General features: G+C 45.5%; 1 protein-coding gene across 1 annotated transcript in view; it reads right to left on the bottom strand.

Annotated features, from left to right (window-relative positions):
• Positions 1–21,118, bottom strand: part of Syn3 (synapsin III) — a 430,935-nt gene that overhangs the window by 64,604 nt on the left and 345,213 nt on the right. Inside the window, exon 7 of the mRNA XM_021204345.2 lies at positions 11,190–11,252. Within this exon, the coding sequence (XP_021060004.1) occupies positions 11,190–11,252 (63 nt within the window). The remainder of the gene's footprint in view (positions 1–11,189; positions 11,253–21,118) is intronic.

Here is a 21,118-nt window from a genome sequence, read left to right as displayed (position 1 = left end):
GGATATTTTATTCCCTATTTTGGGGGAGGAATGAAGTATCCATGTGTTGGTCTTCCTTCTTCTCTGTGGGCTTTTGTTACACACAGTGTCAGGATGGGCTGGCAAATACTGCCAGGAAAGCAGAAAAGAAACAGAAATCTAAACTGCTCCAAGACAGGTTTTGTTTTTAAAGAGATGATGCATTCCCTGAGTGTCTCTGTGCATCAACATCCGCAAGAACTGGCAGTTTATTCTTTGTGTTTGTTTGTTTGTTTGACTTTTTGTTTTTTGAGACAGGGTTTCTCTGTATAGTCCTGGCTGTCCTGGAACTCATTCTGTAGATCAGGCTGGCCTCGAACTCAGAAATTCACCTGCCTCTGCCTCCCAAGTTCTGGGATTAAAGGCGTGTGCCACCACACCCGGCTTCTGGCAGTTTATTCTTACTCCTCCTATAGGCTGTTCATGGGTCTCTATGTCCATGACACATAAGGCCTGAAGGTGGTAGGGAACATACTCTTTTGAAACCTAGGCTTGGCAGGCACTGGTCTATTCTTCATTCTCTTGAGATGAATCTTGGCCTGGCAGGGGGTCAGTAGACCAGAAAACGATTGCCATTCTTCCATGAAAGGTCAGGGCTCCTCTCAAAGGTACTGCATGCTCCCAAGTGGGGCTTGTGAAATCTCTTAAATATCTACGCTCCACTGAGACTGACTCTTTCCCTTATTTTGGGAAGACCTGATTCCATCAGGGTGCTCCTTGTGGTCTCTCAGATGACAAATGAACTAAACTATCGATGGAACTGTCACAATCATGCTGTGCCCTGCTCAAAGCATTTCCATACTGTATAAAACAGCACTTTCAGCTATACCCTGCTTTAGAGATTCCACCGTGTTAACAGACCCCACATCCTCGGTGGGATTACGGTTTATCCTTTAAGTTCCATACTCTTTGCACAGTCTTTCATCATGCTCCATATCCAAGTATTATAAATTTATTTACTGTTGAGATACTGTCTCATTGAAAAGCTCAGGCTAGCCTTGAACTCATGACCCTCCTACCTTAGCCTCCTGTATACTGGGATTACAGTGCCATCACCCTGGCTTTACCCTTACTTACACAGGAGATGAGCTCTACAATTTTTTGAGGGTAGGGATTAGGTTGTATTGATTCTCTCACCCTAGTGCAGAATAGGCACTGGTCTGTAGGTGTACCAGTGGAGGACATGAGCTTGAGCATGGGTCAATGACTATACTCACCGTGTCCAGAGTGGGCTCTGTGAAACACCAGGGGCAATAATACCTCCTTACCAGGCAGCAAGAAGAGGAAACTGTAAGACCCGATGACCTTGATTCTGATCCTGTTTTGTGAGTGCGTGTGTGAGTGTGTGTGTGTGTATGTGTGTGTGTGTGTGTGTGTGTGTGTGCATGAGTGGAGGTTAGATGCCAAGGTCAAATGTCTCCCTCTACCACTCTTTTCCTTATTTTTTTAGACAGGGTCTCTTACTCCATCTGGAGCTCGTTGTTTTGGCTAGCCTGGCCTGGCCCGTGAGTCCCTGGGATCCATTTGTCTCTGTTCCCAGTACATCACAGTTACAGACAGGAGCCACCACACCTAGTTTTTACATGGATGCTGGGGAATCTGAACTCAGGTCTTCATGTTTACACAGAAAGCCCATCATACAATCTCTCCCGTGCCCTGCCTCTGATCTGCTAACCTGTGACCTTGGTAAGATGTTCCCAGGGGACCTGTGCGAATCAGGGCTTAGATCTAATGCCCAGGGAGACTTAGAGGCTCAGATGATGCATTTTAGGACAGAGATAGCCACATGTGTGGAAACTGTTAATGTGTTCTCTACCCTTAGCTCACTTCCAAAATCTGCTCTGGGCTATCTCAGTGAGACTGAAGTCCTAGGAAGTTCAGACATTTTTCTCAAGTTTCCAGTGATGGCAAATGGCAGAGGCAATGGGCTCACAACTAGGAGATCCTGGAACTGGAAATCATGTCTCTCCAATCTTCTTCCCAACTCCATAGCCACATGCTCTTTTGATGTTCTTGGCCTTCCTGGTCCTCAAGTGATGGATAAGTAAAACCAAGGCCTATGCACATAGAGGGATGCCACATTTATGTTTAAATGACAGGTACACAGGAGCAGTGCAGACTCCAGGGATGGAGAGGCTGCAAGGACAAGCTAAGGGCAAGGTTTGAACCTAGGCCAAGGCTCTTTCCAATGAACCAAGGAGGTGCAAGTGGATGATTAAACAACTGAAGGGAAGATCGTAGTCTTAAATTCTTGCGAGTGAGCTCTCGATCTGGAGGACTCTATCTTTAATATGATACAGCACAGGTTAACAGAGCCATAGAATGCCTGTTCCCTCCGGCACTGAGTATTCAGGAGGGTCGTATTTTAAAATCCAAAGGTAGGAGCCTCTAAGTTGTGTGTGCATTCATGTGTGAAATACATATGGATAGAAATATACAGTGGATTACCCTTATTCATAGAAGCCGGGCCTTGGTCCTGCATGACACGTTACTCACACCCTACAGGCTTCCGCTCATCACAAGGCACAGATGATTCTCCTTTCTGGCAGAGTCCCAGTGTCAGGAGAATCTTATGATGTCTTAACTGTTCCCCTGGGCCCTATTCCTCCACTCACTTATCTCCTTCTCCCTCTCCAGCAGGGAGGTCTAGGGCCGCCACCGCCCACTTGAAGAGCAGACAGCTGGGAAAGCTGGCTACATGAGTCAGCTTAAGGGAAGGGCTCTGGGTTCCGGGTTGCTTGGAACTGATGACAGCAGTGAACTGGGACAAGTCAGAGTATGTGAGATGCTGGGGCTGCTGGAGGCGCCGCACCTGGGGCCGACACCTGGTCCTCTCGAACAGACAGACTCTCTCTAGAGTGCTTCAGCTCTGTCATTCACTGCCTGATACTTCCTTCAGAGGGACAGCACCCTGTATGTAGCTATGCAGCAGGAAGAGTTAGGACTTCGGGTTCTCCTGCTTATTTTAGCTCGGTAAGCAGTTAGTCAAAATAATGGTTTATATTTGCAGATGGACTCTGAAGCTCTCTTGCAGTAATCACATCCCAGCGTTACCCGTCACCTTTCTAAGCAGGATTGATGTTACTTATTGTGGTGTCACTATAACCCCGGGTGGGACTTTATTGCTTCTGTGTTAGAGATGTAGAGATCTAAGTGAGTATAACCAGTCAGTGCATGGGGAGTCCAGACCCAGGTCAGAGACCTGGTGAAATATTCTACATGCTTTTCCCACACTGCACCTGGGACTTAGACTTGACTCTTTCATTGTTTCTTGTTTGAAAGTAGGTCACTATATTCTCTAGCTTATCCTCTAATTCCTGGGCTCAGGTCATCCCTCTGCCTCAGCCTCCCCAGGAGATGCCTTGAACTTGACCTTGAAGGCTGTGATGGTTGTAATAGTTTTCCCATTGCTGTGGCAAAATGTCTGACATGATCTGTGTCAGCACCGAAGACCTTATTTTGATTCACAGCGTGGGAGGTCATGGTGGGGGAGCTTGGCGCCGCTGGTCACAGTGCATTCCCAGTAAGAGAGCAGAGAGAGATGGGTTCCCCTCCTCAGTTTGCTTCCTCCTGTTTATCTAGTCTGGAACCCCAGCCTAAGGTACGGCGCTACTCACATTCAGGGGGAGTCTCTTCTCTTGGGGCAACCCTTTCTGGAAATCACCCTCATAGATACATCCGGACCTGGATTTTCCATGGTGGTTCTAAATCCCTTCAGATGGCGATACATTACGCCATTCCTTTCCATTGACCCAAACTGTAGAAACTCATCAATGAAGCGTCATACGGGGATCTACCAGAGGTGTCATCTTCTGTTCGTTTTGAGAAAATGTCCCACTACATAGCCCAACTATGTACGTAGTCGGCTAAACTATGTAGCTCAGGTTAGCCTCTAACTTACAGCAATCCTCCTGCCTTAACATCCCTAGGATGGGGATTACAGGCCGGAGCCCTCATATTTGGAACTATGAGGCCTTCGTGAGAAGTTACCTGTGAGAAATAGCAAACTCTTTGCACCGACATATTTGTCTCAATTTTAGGAGATCAGAGATCTGAAGCTAAGACCCTGCCTGTATAATGGTAAGAACATCCCTCTCCAGAAGCTGGACAGTCTCCGGTGTTCTTATTGCTACAAAGTTGCTCCTTCAACAAGCCTGATCCTGACTTTCCCCCCTGCCTTGCTCACCAGATGAATGTAGAAACCACAGGTCTAAGCTTCCTCATCCATGTTTGAGAATGCTGCTTACAGCATCTCTGGTCCTCCGGGACTAGATAGCACATCCCTTTGTTAGTTATTCTTCACCCACCGGTAGGTCAGTGTCTTCCTTGAACTCCCGGAATTAGAGCACAATCAAGAACTGAACACAGGCTTCTAGCTGCAGCCTCTTCCTTTGGTCTGGATATATCCCAGATCCAGGGCTTCTATCCTCAGAGTCTGTTCTGGCTTAAAACCTTACGTTATTTTGAAATCTAACACAACTATGGGAAAGGACACACAACACAACAGGCAATCCTGTGAATAGACCCAAAGCAAACATCCCTGTAGCCATTCTTGACCACCAGGTGAAGAACATTGCCCACTTAAACCTAAGCTCAGTGAGCACTAGTCCTGAAGATAACTTCTACTCGAACTTGTTTGTTTTGCAGTGCTGGAGAAGATCTAAGCTCCAGATCTGCCTTCTTGGGTATCCTAAATCTTTCATCACCTAAAAATGTCCTAGCTAACTCTAGGAACCTAAAAAAACTATAGTTTTCCTTGGGGCTTTCAATTTCATGTGAATGAAATGATCAAAATCAGCATCCTTAAGTATCTGGCTTAGTTTCCTCAATAGTACGTTTGTGAGATTCACTCATACGGTACAAGTAAGTAGCTTAGTTTCCTTGTATTCCTGAAACCTCTAGCTTGCATGAATAAACTGTAATTTTATCTACTGTTAACAGATACATGAGTTTTGGAAGTTATAATCAAAACTACTATGACAGCTGCTTTGGGTTGTATGTGATGCAGTTAGAGCCAGATACACCAAAAGAACTCTTCTGTCTTCAGCTTAGAAGCAATAGGTTCTGTATCCTTGCCAACACTTAGTGTTATTAATCTTTTCATTTTTAGCTACTCTGGTGGTTATAAATTTTACTTTCACAATGGGTAATGCAGCTGAGCCCATTTTCATCTATGCATATTTGTCATTTGCTGAGGTAAGCATTTGGCAGCCTGACACTCGTTTGACTCATACTGAGTCTGCAGCCAAGTGAACTCTCTTGACAGCTGATGATGTTTAGTCATCTCCTGTTTACTTCAGTTGGGTTTGGGGTCCTCAGAGTGGGTTCAGGCTTCCACCATTCTACTGCCGGCTAATATCCACTGAGTGCCCACTTGTCCCGGCACTGAACTAGAATATCATGTGCAAAATTGCTCTTACTCCTTACAACCAGCATGTGACGCCGATACCACTATCATCATCTTCACTTCACAAAAGAAGGAGTTACGGTGGGGGCAAGGTAACTTATCTACAATGTCACCACTCACAAGCGGTGGGATCTAGATCGAAATGAGTATCCGAAGCTGCTTTAATGTGCTGCTTCCAAAGAGGAAAACGTTGAAGACTTAACACTGTAAACACGGGATGTGCCTAATCCTGGAGTGACTTGGTGCTCCAGGGAAGGGACATGCCCTGGGGTTGCACCCTCTTAGAGTCGAAAGGGAGAGGGAACGGGGTGAAGAACTCTTGGAGGGGGGAACTTGAAGTGGGGGCAACATTTGGGATGTAAATAAATAAAATAATTAATTAAAAATAAAATAATTCAAAAAGACAGAAAAAACTCACATTGAATCTCTAATAAATCATAAGTGTTTAAAAAAAAAGACTGTAAAAACCTGTTTGTGAATGCTCATGTCCCTTATATAAGATGGTATAATAGCTGCACCTTCTGTATACAGCTTCTGTATTCATATACACACCACTTATCATACTTTTAGAGAATATGGCAAGAAAAATAGTCATTTTAAGTATAGAGACAATTTTTTTTATTCATCTCGGGTCTGTTGGTTGATCCCACAGCCACAGATCAACTGATACAGAGCCCTGTCTGGACTTTGAAATAGTACAATATACTGGATGTTGAACTCTACAATTCCCAGAGCATAGTCTGGTTTCCAGTCTTGTAAAATGCTCAACGGAGGAAATAAAATGAAATTTACCCAAATGCAATGTTCCCTTCCATTTAACACGGGTGGTGTTTGGGACTGTAGCGCTCTTTGTTGCGTGAGGCTTTCTTGTATATTGGGGGTGTTGACCAGCACTCTGGCTTCCTCCTGGTAGGTTCCAGAAGGACCTCCCTGCTACCCTAACTCTAACAACTAAAGCAATTTTCAGATGTGGCTCAGAGTCCTCTAGGAAGCAAGTCCCCATCTGCTTATTTAGCATTGCTGCTGCAAAGCTCATGGCATGCCCCACTCTCACCCCGTCCTGGTTTTCTTTCTATTGCTGTGATAAATACCACGTGATCAACAGGAACTTAGGGAGCCAAGGTTTTTGGTTTTATTTTGTTTTGTTTTGGCTTACGTGTTCCAATCACAGACCATCATAGGGAAATCAGAGCAGAAACTGAGGCAGAGGCCATGGAGGGGTGCTGCTTACTGGATTTCTCCCCATGGCTTGCTCAGCTTGCTTTCTTCTACCAGCCAGGACCACCTTCCTAGGGATGGCACTGCCCACAGGGATCATGATCAAGAAAATGCCTCCATGGGCTTGTCTGCAGGCAATCTGACAGAGGCAAGCACTCAAGGTTCCCTCATCTCAGAGGACTTTAGTTTGTGTCAAGTTGACAAAACAACAACAAACAACAACTGAACAAAACAAGCTAGTCAGCACACCCACCATTTCACCCTGCTTGTCTAAGGAATCCTCCCATTCCCATCAAACTACACTGTTTCACTAGCTTTTGATTCCTTTATCCTTTATCTCATGGTACCCATTCTTCTTAGTTTTAATGTAAGGAAGTTTGTCCATCTCTTGTCTTGTTTTATTCCCCCCTCCCTGATTTATGGGTTTCCTTCACGCTCCAGGCATACTCAACCTTGTACAGCTTTCACATACCTTCTTGGCAGCTTGATTTCTTCTTCTTGGCATATTCATTCTCATTATCAGCATAGACCACTATCTATTAGCGTTTCCAAATCAAGCAGTCAGCTCATTCAGATGGTTTTTCCCATGGGGTTTGGGAGGCGAATGGGCCACGAGAGCCCTGACCTCATGAATGGATTAATCCATCTATTGAATTGGTGCTTTCATGTTCTAGCCTGCTCAAAGTATGTCCATATTGGGCAAAACAGCAGTCTTTTATGCTATTACCTGTTTGAGAGATTCCACTGTTATAGGAGACTCCATGTCCGAGGTGGAATTAAGTTCTTCCCTTTAGGTTCCATTTTCTTTGCATCGTCTTCCATCATGTCCCATTTACAAATATTGTATATTTGTTTGCTTTCAATATAGGGTCTTGCTAAGCAACTCAGGCAAACTTTGAACTCATGACCTTATTACCTTAGCCTCTTGTGTACTACGATTATAGGTGTCATCCCATCTGGCTTTACCCTTACTTACATAGGAGATGGTCTCTACAATTTTTTGAGGACAGGAACTGGGTCCCATTAATCTTCACTCCCAGTGTGGAATAGGCACTAGTCTGCGTGTGTACCACAGGAGAACATGTGTGTGTACCAACCACAGGAGTACATGTGTGTGTACCAACCACAGGAGTGCATGTGTGTGTACCAACCACAGGAGTACATGTGTGTGTATCACAGGAGTACATGTGTGTGGACCATAGGAGTATATGTGTGTGGACTACAGGAGTACATGTGTGTGAACCAACCACAGGAGTGCATGTGTGTGTACCAACCACAGGAGTACATGTGTGTGAACCAACCACAGGAGTACATGTGTGTGGACCACAGGAGTACATGTGTGTGGACCACAGGAGTACATGTGTGAGGACCACAGGAGTACATGTGTGTGAACCACAGGAGTACATGTGCATGTACCACAGGAGTACATGTATGTGTACATGTGTGTGTACCACTGGAGTACATGTGCGTGTACCACAGGAGTACCAATAACTGAGTCCACTAGGTCCTGAGCAGGATTTTTTAAAATATCAAGGTCATTAATACCTCCTCACCAGTTATCTTTAGGGCATGCTTTTCCTGGGAGTCTCCAGTTACCCATTTTCCTTCTTAGGGAAGGCACAGAGGCTCTAAGAGGTATGTGCTGTGTTCTTTACCTTCTCAGCACAAGCATGATGTCATTTGCTCAGTCAGCTTTCCCAGACTATTCCTTGCAAGTCTTCTAATTTCAAAGATAAGGGAAAACTCCTTCTTTGACCCATACCAGCATTCTAGAAACCCTGTGTTTACTTTGGTCTGTGTCACCTTTTCGCTTTGGGGATTGACTTCTTGGCTTTTGGGACCTCCCTCTCATCTATGAATGGCATCCATGTCTGTAGGCATTTCATTATTTCCTTGGGATTATCTTAAGCTATAATCAAGTCCTTGGGAGCCCTCTGACTTTACCAGAGCTCTCCAGGACAGTGACAGTGGACAGACGGAAAGGAGCAAGTAGAGGAACAAGGGTCAAGTGACAAGAACTTGGTGACCATTTGGACGTGGAGGAGGCAGAGATGTCTCTTACATCTCTGATCTGTTTGTGCATTTTTGCTGTGCTGGAAATGGAAGATAAGCTGGGGTCTGGAATGTGCTGGCCAGGCCTTCCACCCCTGAGATACCCTTGCCCTTTGATTTCGGTTTTGAAATAACAGAATGTCAGGCTTCTGTTGCAGACATGGAAGTCTCAGGAAAGGAAGAAGATGAAGAGGAGATGGGGAGATAACAGACATTGTTTGGAACGTTTCCACGGAGACAAGGGAGCAAAATACAGGAGGTAATTGGAGATAGGAACGTGACTGCATGTATAGGAAATATGACTCAGGAGGCTGTTGAGATGAGGGCAGCCGCTGAAGCCAAGGGAGTTAGTGAGAGACAGCGGTGTGCATATGGAGTCCATAGTCATGGACGGCACAGGAGAGTTTATCCTTGAAAGAGACTGACTGTATAATCAGTGAGACTGAAGAAGAAAGCTGGGAGAAGAATGTGAATCAGAGGCCACTAGAGGAAAATTCTAGGACAGAGGGGATTCCCAGAAAGCTTAAGTGATGCAGAGACAGCAGTTCTGGTCAGAAGAATGCCCACTGAATTAGCATGAAGGCCATTGGGAACCACAGGGAAATCACTTTCAGCCCAGAGAAAGAGGAGGAGGAAGAAGAGGAAAAGGAGGAGGAGATGGAGGAGGAAGAAGAGAAAGAGGATGAAGAGGAGGAGGAAGCAGAAGAGGAGGAGGAGGAAGAAGAGGAAAAGGAGGAGGAGATGGAGGAGGAAGAAGAGAAAGAGGATGAAGAGGAGGAGGAAGCAGAAGAGGAGGAGGAGGAAGAAGAGGAAAAGGAGGAGGAGATGGAGGAGGAAGAAGAGAAAGAGGATGAAGAGGAGGAGGAAGCAGAAGAGGAGGAGGAGGAAGAAGAGGAGGAGGAGGAGAAGGAGGAAAGGAGGAAGTTACAGTCAGATTGTGATGTAGAGGAGGGAGTGGAGAAAGAATAGGTTTCTAGAGAGGAACTCCTCCCCCCCAATCTGTTCATCAGGGCCCACCCCAGGCCCTAGAATATAGTAAGGGGAAAAGAGGCAAAAGTTCTTCTTATCTTTATCCTGTGTGTATTCTAAGGAGTCTGCACTTACTATGGTTTAGGTATTAAATACTCGCCCTACTCCAGAGATGAAGGTTTGGTCCCCATTGTAGCAGTTTAGAGGCAGAGGTTTGGGGGCCGATGATTGGATCAGAGGGGCTCAGATCTCATCAACGGATTCATAGCATTACAGGTTTCCAAGGGAGGGGCTTGTTAGGTACTCTATTAATTTCTCCTTTTTCTCACTTCTCAGCTGCCACGGCATGCACAGTTTTGATTCACCATACCCTCTCTACCCTCTCTGCCATGGCGAACTGTGCTAGCATAGGCCCTAAAACAAGACCAGACGACCATGATTCAAAAACATGCCCAAACAGCCCAAAACAGAGAGATAGGGAGGCAGGCAGGCAGCCAGACAACCCTTCTAGAAGATGATTTTCTTACTCATTTTTGTCACAGAGACAGAAGGCTGGTTCATACAGAAAGACTCATTTTTAAAGGCTGTTATTAGAATCTAATGGGTGAAGAAGCCTAAAGAGGCTGGTTTAGAATGTGCCCCACCCGCCCTGCCTGACCCTGAACCTCTGATTTTTTTCCTTGTCCACCTGAATGGGAAGAACACAGAGTGGAAGGGAGCATCAGGCAGCCTGGTGGGTGGAGAAGACAGGCAGACATGAAGGAAGGGCAGAACGGTACAGCAGTCTGAGCTGGTGAAGACAAGGCTCTCCCCTGCCCCTTCCTTAGCGCTCTTGCTGAGGCCTGAGAGGTATACTACAATAACTCCCCACCGCCCTCAAGTCTAGGATTGGCTTTTCCTCCTCACTGGGGCTGACCCATCCCTCTGTCCCTCTCCCTGGAGACAGGTACAGGAACCCAAGCAATCTTCCATAAGAGGTGGTCCTAGAAAGTGAGACGTTAGCCGTTTGACTTGGACAAACGGATCAGGGTTTTTCTCCAAACCGAGTTGAGCTTTGACACTTGCACCTGAGAGGCCAACCAATCCAGCCTCCTTGGATGTCCTCTGAGACTGTGTAAAATATACTCTTTAGTCTGGTGGAAGCTGACTGATTCCCCAGGCCTCTGCTGTGCAGCCAAGTTTGCACCTTTGTGCTGCAGGCAATGCAGGGACAAATAAGGCAGGAGAAGATAATAGCTACTTGGTACAAAAGAATCATTATTGAAAATGGTTATTTCTTCTTGTCTCTTAAGCTATAATCACAGAGAACTGTAAGCTATCAATTCAAGGTGATGTCCAGAGCTCAGGCGGAGTTAGAGAGACAGCGCATGCATGCAAGCTTACAGGACTATGAGTTGGGAGAGAAGAAGGATTGTGGATTCCTTCTGACACTTTTCCAGGGGACTGTGCCAAGGGCACAGGGCTAACTGATATTCCGGGGAAGCTGTGGTTGTATCCATTGTGTGTGTTCAAGTGCTTCTCATACCTTTCCCATGCCAGCATGGGCATGTCCCAGCTTGATCACCACAGGGAAGTTCGGGGCTGTGAGCTGAAAGATACAAGAGGAAATCACTTATTAGCAATCTCAGAGTATTGCCACAGAGAGGCTCTGAGCTATCTGCTCTGTAAAAAGATTCACTCATAGAATGCTGTCCGGGATCCCCACAGAATGCTCTGTAGGAGGTCACTCTGCTATCACTCCAATATGCCTTTGCACATCTGAACTCTCAGGATCAGCTTGTCTGGGAGCGCCCGAAAGACTGCAGAGATGGAGATGTTCCAGTCAACTGATTTCACATTTTGGCTTTGCCATAGTGCAGCTGTGGGGAAAGCATTGCATGGATCCATGCCTTTTTTCTCATCTGCAAAATGGGGATGATAATACCAGTTCACACAATGGGATGGTCGTGAAAATGGCAGGAATTCTTTCTAAAAAAAAAAAAAACTATTTTATTATTTTATGTGCAAGGGTACTTTGTCTGCATGTATGTATGTGCACCACATATGTGCTTTGTTTTTCCTAGCACCTTTCTGCAATAATACTCTAGGCTCCTGGAGAGTCTCATTCCCCACTGCAGGAATTCCTGTCCACTTTTGCTACTAGCATTGATCAGTTATACCTCACAGGCACTGGGTTAAACAGCCTCCTGGTGTTGGCTTCTTTGAAGCATCCTGCTGTTTTCCAGGCCTTATCTGCCTGGTCTTTCAAACATTTCTTATCACAACACAAGGCTGAATAGAGAATCTATGTTTCAGTTTATACAGTCAGCAGCATTTTCTCGAGGTGTATGTCTCTCCCTTTGACATAAATAAAGAATGCTGAGAGGGAAAATTTGAGAGGAAAGCAGAGTTGACGCCTGAGCTTCGATTTGTTACTCTTCTGTTGTTCAAAGGGTATTTGATCAATTTGTAGGAATCTATTCTGGTTTGCTGGAGGTCAAAGTTTATCTCGCCCTGATACATAGCAGTGATGTTAGTATCCTCCTTTAGAGTCAGACTGTCTCTCAACAGGAGTCATCACATCCTTTTCTTTAGACTTTACAGATATTGATCTATTACGCTGTCCTGGGTTGTTCCCAACAATGCACTTGTCCTTGAGGGGCCCTGAGGAATTCAGCTCTTCCCTCTGAGTGTCTATTACACAATCTTTCCCAATGGCCATAAACACCTAGGAGATTAATGAAGTACACTTCTGAGTGTATTTGTCAGTATATTCCCAGAGCTGACTAGACCTTGAGACTTTGACCTAATGAATGGATCAAGCTCTTGGTGGATTCAAAGCAGGATGGCATAGCTGGGAGGTGGTAAAATGTCTCAGGTGGAGGAAGTGGTCTTGGGGGTGGGGGTCTTGTTCTGGTTCCTTCCCATCAGAGTTCCCTTCTGTTTCCTCTCCACCATGATGTGAGCTGTTACAGTACCCCTTCCCCAGGATGGACTGACCCATTTGAAACTGTAAGCCAAAATAAACCCTTTCCCCATCATGTAGTATTATGTCAAGTATTTTGTCAAAAAAAAGGAAAGAAAAAAAAGCAAGGTATATATCATCTCATTACATTCCTACAATGGTTCCTTGAAGAAATCTGGGAAAGTATGTATTTATATTATTATTATTATTATTATTATTATTACATGTTACATATAAGAAAATTCACCAGCTGAGAATTTAAGTTGGATTCTGTAAACCCTAAGCTCAGTTAGAATATTTCCCCCTTAATTCAGGCTAAATATCGTCATATTCCCAAACCCCAGGGTGAACCAATTTATCTTTTAAATAAAAAAGTAGTATTTGATTTTGATACCAAAAGCAATATGCATTCACTGTAAGTGTTTGGAAACTTTAATAAACTGTTAAGTATAAAAAGGGGCAATAACAGTTACCCCAGACTTATCACCTGTTAGAGTGAGAGAGAGAGAAAAGGCCTTATAGTTGTGACTTTATTTGTTTTGTTTTTATGGAGTTGAGAGCACAGTGCATATCCAATTTTGTTCCCCACTCTTTCCACCTAATATTAAGTGACAAGAGTGTTCCTGGTGGTTATTGTGGGCTTCACATCTGAAAGCAACTTTAAGAGCCGCAAAGGGCATTGAGTTGATGAAACAAAACCCTGCCCAAGCACTTGAAAGCCATGATGTAATTCTTTCCTTGAACCCGTTCCCTCCCTCCCCAGAGGGAGCCAGTGTGTGGATTCAGTGTTTATTCTTCTCCGGCCTTTGTTCCTAATGTTACTATTATATAATTCCTAACAAACACTGTACATCTTTAAGCTTCGGTTTTGGTGGTTTAAGAACATATTCTTTTACACTTTTACACACACACACACACACACACACACACACACACACACACACACACGTGTACTTTGACTCTGTAGTTCCTACTTTTTCACCCTCTTCCCTCCCATCAAACACCTTCTTCCACTCAAGTCCTTTCCCTGCTTCCATATCTATTTATTTGTACTGCTTTAAATTAGAGTTGCCTGCAAGAGCATGGGGAGGGGAAGGCATTTATGTGAACAAGGCTCACCACTGAGGAATATGACTCTCCCACCCCAAACCTTTAACTGCCTACAGCTCCTCAGGGAGGGGTGGGGTCTCCCCCCCATCCATGTTGGCATGCTGATTGGCCCAGCCTTGTGAGGTCATGGGGGTGCGGCAGTCATAGCTTTATCACGGCTCCCCCTCCCCAGCTCTCACATTCTTCCTACCTCACTTTCTGCAATGTCCCCTGAGCCCTAGAGCGGGTGACATTCTTGCCACATTTAGGACTGAGCACTCCACTCTTTTTCTGAGCATTTGATCAACTGTGAGTCCCTGCGTTGGCTGTCACCCAATGTAGACAGATGCTTTTCTGACCAAGGCTGGGAGCTCTATGGGTATAAATGTAAATATTTAGAAGGAACTTTGACATCATGTTCATATAGCAAAAGGATTGTATTATATTCTTGCTTAGGGCCTATGACTTCTCCAGCCTTGGGAGACTTGCATTTTATCAGTCTGAGTAGTGTGAGGTACCTACTGAGTGCATTTTCATTAGGGATCTTTTGTTGCCTGGCACAATCATCACAAGAAGCCATCACTGCCGACTGTAGACAAACTCAGCAATGGAAAGATTGGAGGCTTTGCTTCCATCTCATTTAAAGGTAGAACTGGAGGGGAGATAGATGGGTGTTCTCTTGCCTCTGCCCTGCTCATACTGGTCATAAGCAGCACTGGTGGGACCAGGAGGGAGCATGGCATGCCATTGGTTCTGTGTTGATTTTAGGGTAGGTATTATTTTTCTGATCTACAAAAGGGGTTGATGATAATCAATTTGTAGGACCGTTAGGCAAGGGTGTGGCAAGAGGAAGACATGAGGAATATAAACTACTTAGCTAAAAGTACCAAAATCACAGGTCTGAAGTAGAAGAGACGGACGGGAAGGATGCTCTCAGTCTGGGAGCAAGAGGGAGAGGTTCAGGAAGACTGGATGATGGAGACAGAGAGTAGAGGCTCCGCTCCCATGGAACCTTCTAATCTTGGCAGGAACAAACTGAAATCCCAGTCCAGGAGAATCAGATGATCACGCCAGGAGGAACCGTGTCAGAGCTGATGACACGTGGGTGACTTCAATGTCAAGGGCTTGATCGTGATGGTAAGTTTTGATAACAAGCTTGAATGGACCGAGAGACACCAAAGGGACCAGTAAAGCGCAGGCCGTGCAGGTGAGGACATTTTCAGAGTCAGGTAGACCTCAAGGGCCATGACCTAAGCAATGGTTTATGAACCTATTGATGGATTCAGTCTTTGAAACAATATTACCTAAAGGCAGTGGAAACTATAGAAGATGGATGGGACCTGGTGAGGGGAAGTGGGTCCTGGGATGTGTCTTTAGAGGCCATAGCTTGCTCCATGTGGTAAGAATCCACTCCGTCACATGCTCTTCAGGCCATGTTGTTCTGACCCATCATTCACCACTAAATTGACTAAAATCTCTGCAACTGTGAGCCAAAGAATGTCCTTCCTTTCTTAGGCTGTTTATGTCAGGCATCTTTGCATTTTTTCACAGGTCTGAAAGACAGCTGAGTGGCACAGCAGCGAGTAGCTTTACACAGCCCCTAGTCCCTATACTCTAGTGTGTTTTAATAGGTACACTTCTAGGTATGCCCCTTCTCCCATGTCACACCATAATCATTGGAACCCCATGTCACACCATAATCATTGGAACCCCTGGTTGGTTTCAAGCTGAGGGGGGGGGGTAGAAGGAGTTATGACACTGCTAAGAGCTGTCTCTGTTTTAAGTGACACTCTTTTATTTATTATATGTAAGTACACTGTAGCTGTCTTCAGACACTCCAGAAGAGGGCGTCAGATCTTGTTATGGATGGTTATGAGCTACCATGTGGTTGCTGGAATTTGACCTCCGGACCTTCGGAAGAGCAGTCAGGTGCTCTTACCCACTGAGCCATCTCACCAGCCCATTAAGTGACACTCTTAAAATTAAGATACAGCATTGAAATGATCATGGAAATTCAAGACAAGGAGTCTCATCCCTCCCACCCCACCCCCACCCCCTGCCACCTCCTCAGTGCTGGGGACTAATCCTAAGACCTTGTACATGGGAGGCAAATGCTCTACCATTGAGCTGCATCTCCAGCTCAAGACGGGAACTATTGGCAGCTGTATCATTCAACTACCTCTATGTTTGTGTTGTATTTATCACCCTCATCTCTATATCTAATTAAAAACCTAGGTATTCTACAATAATATCTAGGAATTATATAATAACAATATAACATATACTATATTATTATATATAATAGCAATAATATCTGGAAATTTTACATCTATTCCTTTCCACTTAGTATCTGACTCTGTTTTCTTTTTCTTTTTGTGTGTATGCGTATGGTGCATTTTTGTGAACATGTGTGAGTACTCATGTTTGTGCTTGTAAAGGTCAGAGTTCAATGTCAAATGTCTTCCCTTCTCCCGCTTCACGTTACTTTTTGAGACAGTGTCTCTCACTGAACCTGAACCTCACTGATTGGCTCAGTGCTGGCTGGAGAGTCCCAGGGCTCACCGGGTCTCCATCTCCCAGGGCTGGGATTACAGGTCCATGCTGCTACACCCACTATATGAATGAAGGCTGGGGATCTGAGTCTCATGCTTGTGCAGCAAGCATGTCACCCACGGACCATCTTCTCAGCCTGGCCTGCTGCCTTTGCCATACATGTTTTTGACATCTCTTGACCCCTCCATACCTTCTCTAGCCCAGGTGACCGCTCTCGTCTGCCTGGTGTGTTTCTGCCCTTTGCACACCACATGTGTCTGTTTACACACTTGTTGCACATGGATAGTTGATGCTGACATTTACTTTTTCCAAAATAGTTTTTGCAATGCTGTGGATGGAACCCAGGGCCTGATGTGCCACGGAGCTACACCTTGGCCCATGCGTAGCTCTACATATTAGACCATGCACAGTTCTTCCATCGTGACAGACACAGTCCTAACCCAGTCATTGCAAGAACTGCACCGTGCTCCACGCAATTCTGCACTACTCTAGTTACTTTCCTGTGAAAGAAAAAATATGTGTGTAGTTCTTTCTCTCCATCTCCTTCTCCCCCTCCTTCCCTGTTACTGCAAACAAATTTCCACTGAACACTCCTGTGTAAATGTCCTTTGACCTAGTATTTTATCTCCAAGAGGCCAGGCTCGGAGCTTTCCAGCGAAATATGGGCAGACTTTGGAGAGACTGGATAGGTTTCTATAGTCAGTTGTTTTATCTCCAGAAATCAAAGTGGGTGCCATGAATCTGCATGTGAAGAGTCCACCCATGACATCACCCTTCCCTCCCAGACTAAGACTGATGGTTTTCCAAGGGTCATGTCAGAGCCAGGAATAGGAAGGACCAGGGACCTCTTGTGCAATGTACCTTAGCGTCATTTCCTTCCTGGGCTTTATAGATAAGAAAACAGAACCAGCCATTCACTTGAGCTTAAGACAGGTTAGAGCAGCTGCATGGCCCCATGGCTACCCATCGCTTCTGCCCTGTTCCCCTCTTCCATGCTGTGTCTATGGACCCCAAAGGCCATTCCTATTTCCACCCCTTTGCCACAGCCCAGCTCCTCCTCAAACACAGACAGGTCACAGAGGACAGAAAACATCTTGTTAGCTGGGCTATTTTTTCTCTTCCCTTTGCAACAATAGCTTTATTTAGTTTCCTTGGGGATGGTTTCTCAGGGACCCTTTTCCCGGTCCCATGGCCCCAGACACTCCAGAGTTCAGCACTGCCCCATGGCAAGAGGCCTGACATCCTGTTGGAGGGGGCAGATCCATCTTTGAAAACAGATTCCCCACCCTGATAAGGCCTCATTCAAAAGTACCCAAAGAAGCTAAAATAAGTGGGGCAGCCCTGTGTTCTTGCAGGGTGTTCCCCTGGGAAGATCAGAGTCTGGCAGTCTGAGCCAAGGTCACTGTTCAACCAACCCCATCCTGAGGCTGAAGCTGGAACTAAAACCACATAGTGGGCATGTGGGGCAACTTCCTACCCAAGGCATTCCACTTATAATCTTGGTAATAAAGATTTAAGCATGTAAAGAATCAGATCCTGACTGAACCATTGCTATAGTCTGAGCATGTCTCCAAGGGTTCATGAAGGAAGCCTGGACTCCGGCTTTGTGCTGAGGAGACAGGACATTTAAGAGGTAGGGTCTAGTTCGAGTTGCTTAGGTCATTGGAGGGCATTTTAATAAGTTCTAGTGGGGTATGGTGAGCTCTGCAAGAGTGGGCTGGTATAAGAAGCTCAAACCAGGGGCCTTCCCCATTGCTTTGGCTTCCCACTTCCCCAAATGAATGCATGATTATTCATTGTGCCGGTTAATTTTTGTCAATTTGACACAAACTAGAGTCATTTGGGGAAAGGGGGCCACAACCAAGAAAATGCACGCATCGGATTAGCCTGTAAGTGTACCCGCTGGGTGGCAGGTATTTTAACTTTTTAAAAGAGAATTTAGGTATGCGTGTCTGCCTGTGGAGGCCAGAGGTGTCCAGATTCCTGGATGTGGAATTACAGAGAGTTGGGATCTACTGGAGCTGGGTGCTTGAGCCTCTGGAAGTGCTCTTGACCATGAACCAGTTCTCTAGTTCTGTGGAGAGCATTTTCCTTTTCTGTCCCCGGGATCTCTCTAAGAATCTTTGGCTATCCTGGAACTCAGAATGTAGACCATACAGGTCACTAATTCACAGAGATGCTCCTGCCTCTGACTCCCAAAGCAAATATCACCCCAGGGTGAGCAGTCTTAGGCTGTGTAAGAAAGCAAGATAAGTAGGTTACAAAGAGCTAGCTAATGAACAATGTTCCTCCATGGCCTTGCTTCAGTCCCCACCTCCAAGTTCCTGCCTTAGCTTTCCTCAGTGATGGAGTGTAACCAGTAAGTCAAATAAATCCTTACCGTCCCCTTCCAAGTTGGCTTTGGTCAGTGTTTTATCATGGCAACCAAAAGCTAACCAGGAGAGCCTCTCACTATTTGTGTGTGTGTGTGTATGTGTGTGTGTGTGTGTGTGTGTGTGTGTGTTTCTTTATAGCTCATTTCTCTACTTCTCTATAGGTGTTCTGAGGACGAAGACCTCTATTTTGCTTGCCACCATAACAGTAGCACACAAGGCCTGGTACATGATGGATGTAGGATCCTCTGGATCTAGAATTACAGGTGGCTATGATCCTGCTGAATATGGATGCTGAGACCCAAACTCTAGTGATCTGGAAGAGCAGCAAGCTTAATCACTAAGCCATTTCTCCAGTTATAGCTTCTCTTTTTAAACTCTCATTTTATATACAAAGAAACGGGGTAAAGAGAGGTGGAAGATGGTTCTAAAGATCACCCAGGGAGAAAATGCAGCTTGGATCCACCAGAGCCCCTCACCCTAGCCACCCTGTGGTAGTGACACCCCTGGATTCTCACGCTGTCCTCTACCAAGCACTTTCTGCGGTGGGTGGATGGAAGCCTGCAGACTGTGAGGGTAAGTCTAGTGTGCATAGAACCTGAGCAGTATGGGGTAAGATGGTGGAAATAGGAACTCTGGAGCCAGGAGGCGTCTGGTTTCTACTTTTAGAGCTATAGGCTATTGGTTGAGTCACAACCAGATCTGTGACTCAGTTTCCCCATTCTCCAGTAGGAAATTCATTAACATCGAGCTCCCTCAGAAGCAATGAGTTTATGTCTGTTGCTGATTGTGGTGGCGATCAGAGGGTGGTCCTATAATAGGACTGTACAGATCTGGCTAAGAAGCTCTGCAGACACCTTTGTTTCACCTTCCTTAATTCTTATCCTATCCCAGGTCAAGGGCTGGTATTAGGGAAGGTCTAGCTAGGCAGTATTTGCTGGGTGGCTTATGGGCTCTCTGCTCTGATAATTCCACCTCTATTTTGCCCCCATTGCAGCTTCTAGTGTGCCTTGGAAAACTACTGGTAACAAATTTAGAATAATTAAACTGAACATGCCGTACCAAGAAGCAAGCATTCCTTTTTTTTTTCTTACATTTCCTGTTTCCCTGAGAAGTGCAATGGTCAGAAATGAACAACCCCACAGGCTGGCCCCACCAACAAGCTTTCCTTGTTCTTGCCCGTGTGAGTTTAGGGTTATAGCAGGCTCAGGCTGCCAGCTTATATCCTTACTCACTGGGGGACTCTCCAGGTGACACATGCATGAAGAGGACATTCTCAGGGGAAGAGCTGGAATGGAGCAGGGACCAAAGACACCTGAAAGGCAGGGTATAGGAGCCCACCCTCAGGTTCCTGAAGAGAGGATTCCTCAGGACCCCAAAATTCCTGGGCTACCCACTGTTCTTTTTCTCTCCTTTCTTTCCCTACCCTCCTTTCTTCCTGCCTCCATTCTTCTCTCCTCCCTTCTCCTTCCTTCATCTTCTTTCTGTTCTTTCATTTTATTTACTTTTCTTCAAGATTGTCTTTTCTTTATATAGGGTATACCTACACCATGCATGTGCCCTATCTTCCCACAGGAGCCTCCTTGGGCAGGTTTCTTAGCCTCTGTGGTGGTTTGAATGAAAATGGCCCCCATAGACCCATGGGAATGGCATTATTGGGAAGTGTGGCCTTGTTGGATAGGTGTGGTCTTGTAGAAGGAAGTGTTTCATGGGGGGTGGGCTTTGGGGTTTCAGAAGCTCAAGCCAGTCAAGTCTCTCTCTCTCTCTCTCTCTCTCTCTCTCTCTCTCTCTCTCTCTCTCTCTCTCTCTCTCTCTCTCTCTCTTCCTGCTGATCCAGATATAGAACTCTTTGACACCTCTCTAGCATCATGTCTGCCTGTGTACCAACATGCTTCTGCCATAAAAAGAATGGACTAACCCTCTGAATATAAGCCAGCCCCAATCAAAATCTTTTTTTTGTAAGAGTCGCTGTGGTCATGGTGTTTCATCATAGCAGTAGTAACCCTAACTATGACAGTCTCCCACCTCTCAGGGGCTTTGTCTGTAAAGGGAATAAAGTACACACCAGAACTTCATTGTTCTGGTATCTGAGTCTGTATGCAAAGCACACACTACCTACATCTGGGTCCCAGACAGTTCTCTGTGGACAACAGAAATGGCATTCTACTGAAGATAAACCCAAACACACCAAACTTGCTACCCATTACAGCTATGGACATTGTTTTAAAACATTTTACTTTTGAGACAAGGTCTCTTGGTCCCCACCTAGACCAGGTTGACCTTGAACTTGACTCATAGACAAGGATGATTTCCCCATGGCTATGATAACAGGCATGTGCCATCATGCCTGACTTAATGTTTTGAATATTGAGAATAAAACCTGGGATTTCTTGCATGTTAGGCAAATATCTGCTGACTGAGTTATAGTCCCAGTCCCAGGTCATGCTTGTTATATTTCCTCCTCCTCCTCCTCCTCCTCCTCCTCCTCCTCCTCCT

The sequence above is a fragment of the Mus pahari genome, chromosome 9 (assembly GCF_900095145.1).
Source record: "Mus pahari chromosome 9, PAHARI_EIJ_v1.1, whole genome shotgun sequence".
Taxonomy (NCBI): Eukaryota; Metazoa; Chordata; class Mammalia; order Rodentia; family Muridae; genus Mus; species Mus pahari.
Note: the sequence above shows the minus strand (reverse complement) of the source record. Positions and strands in the feature narration are given on the sequence as shown.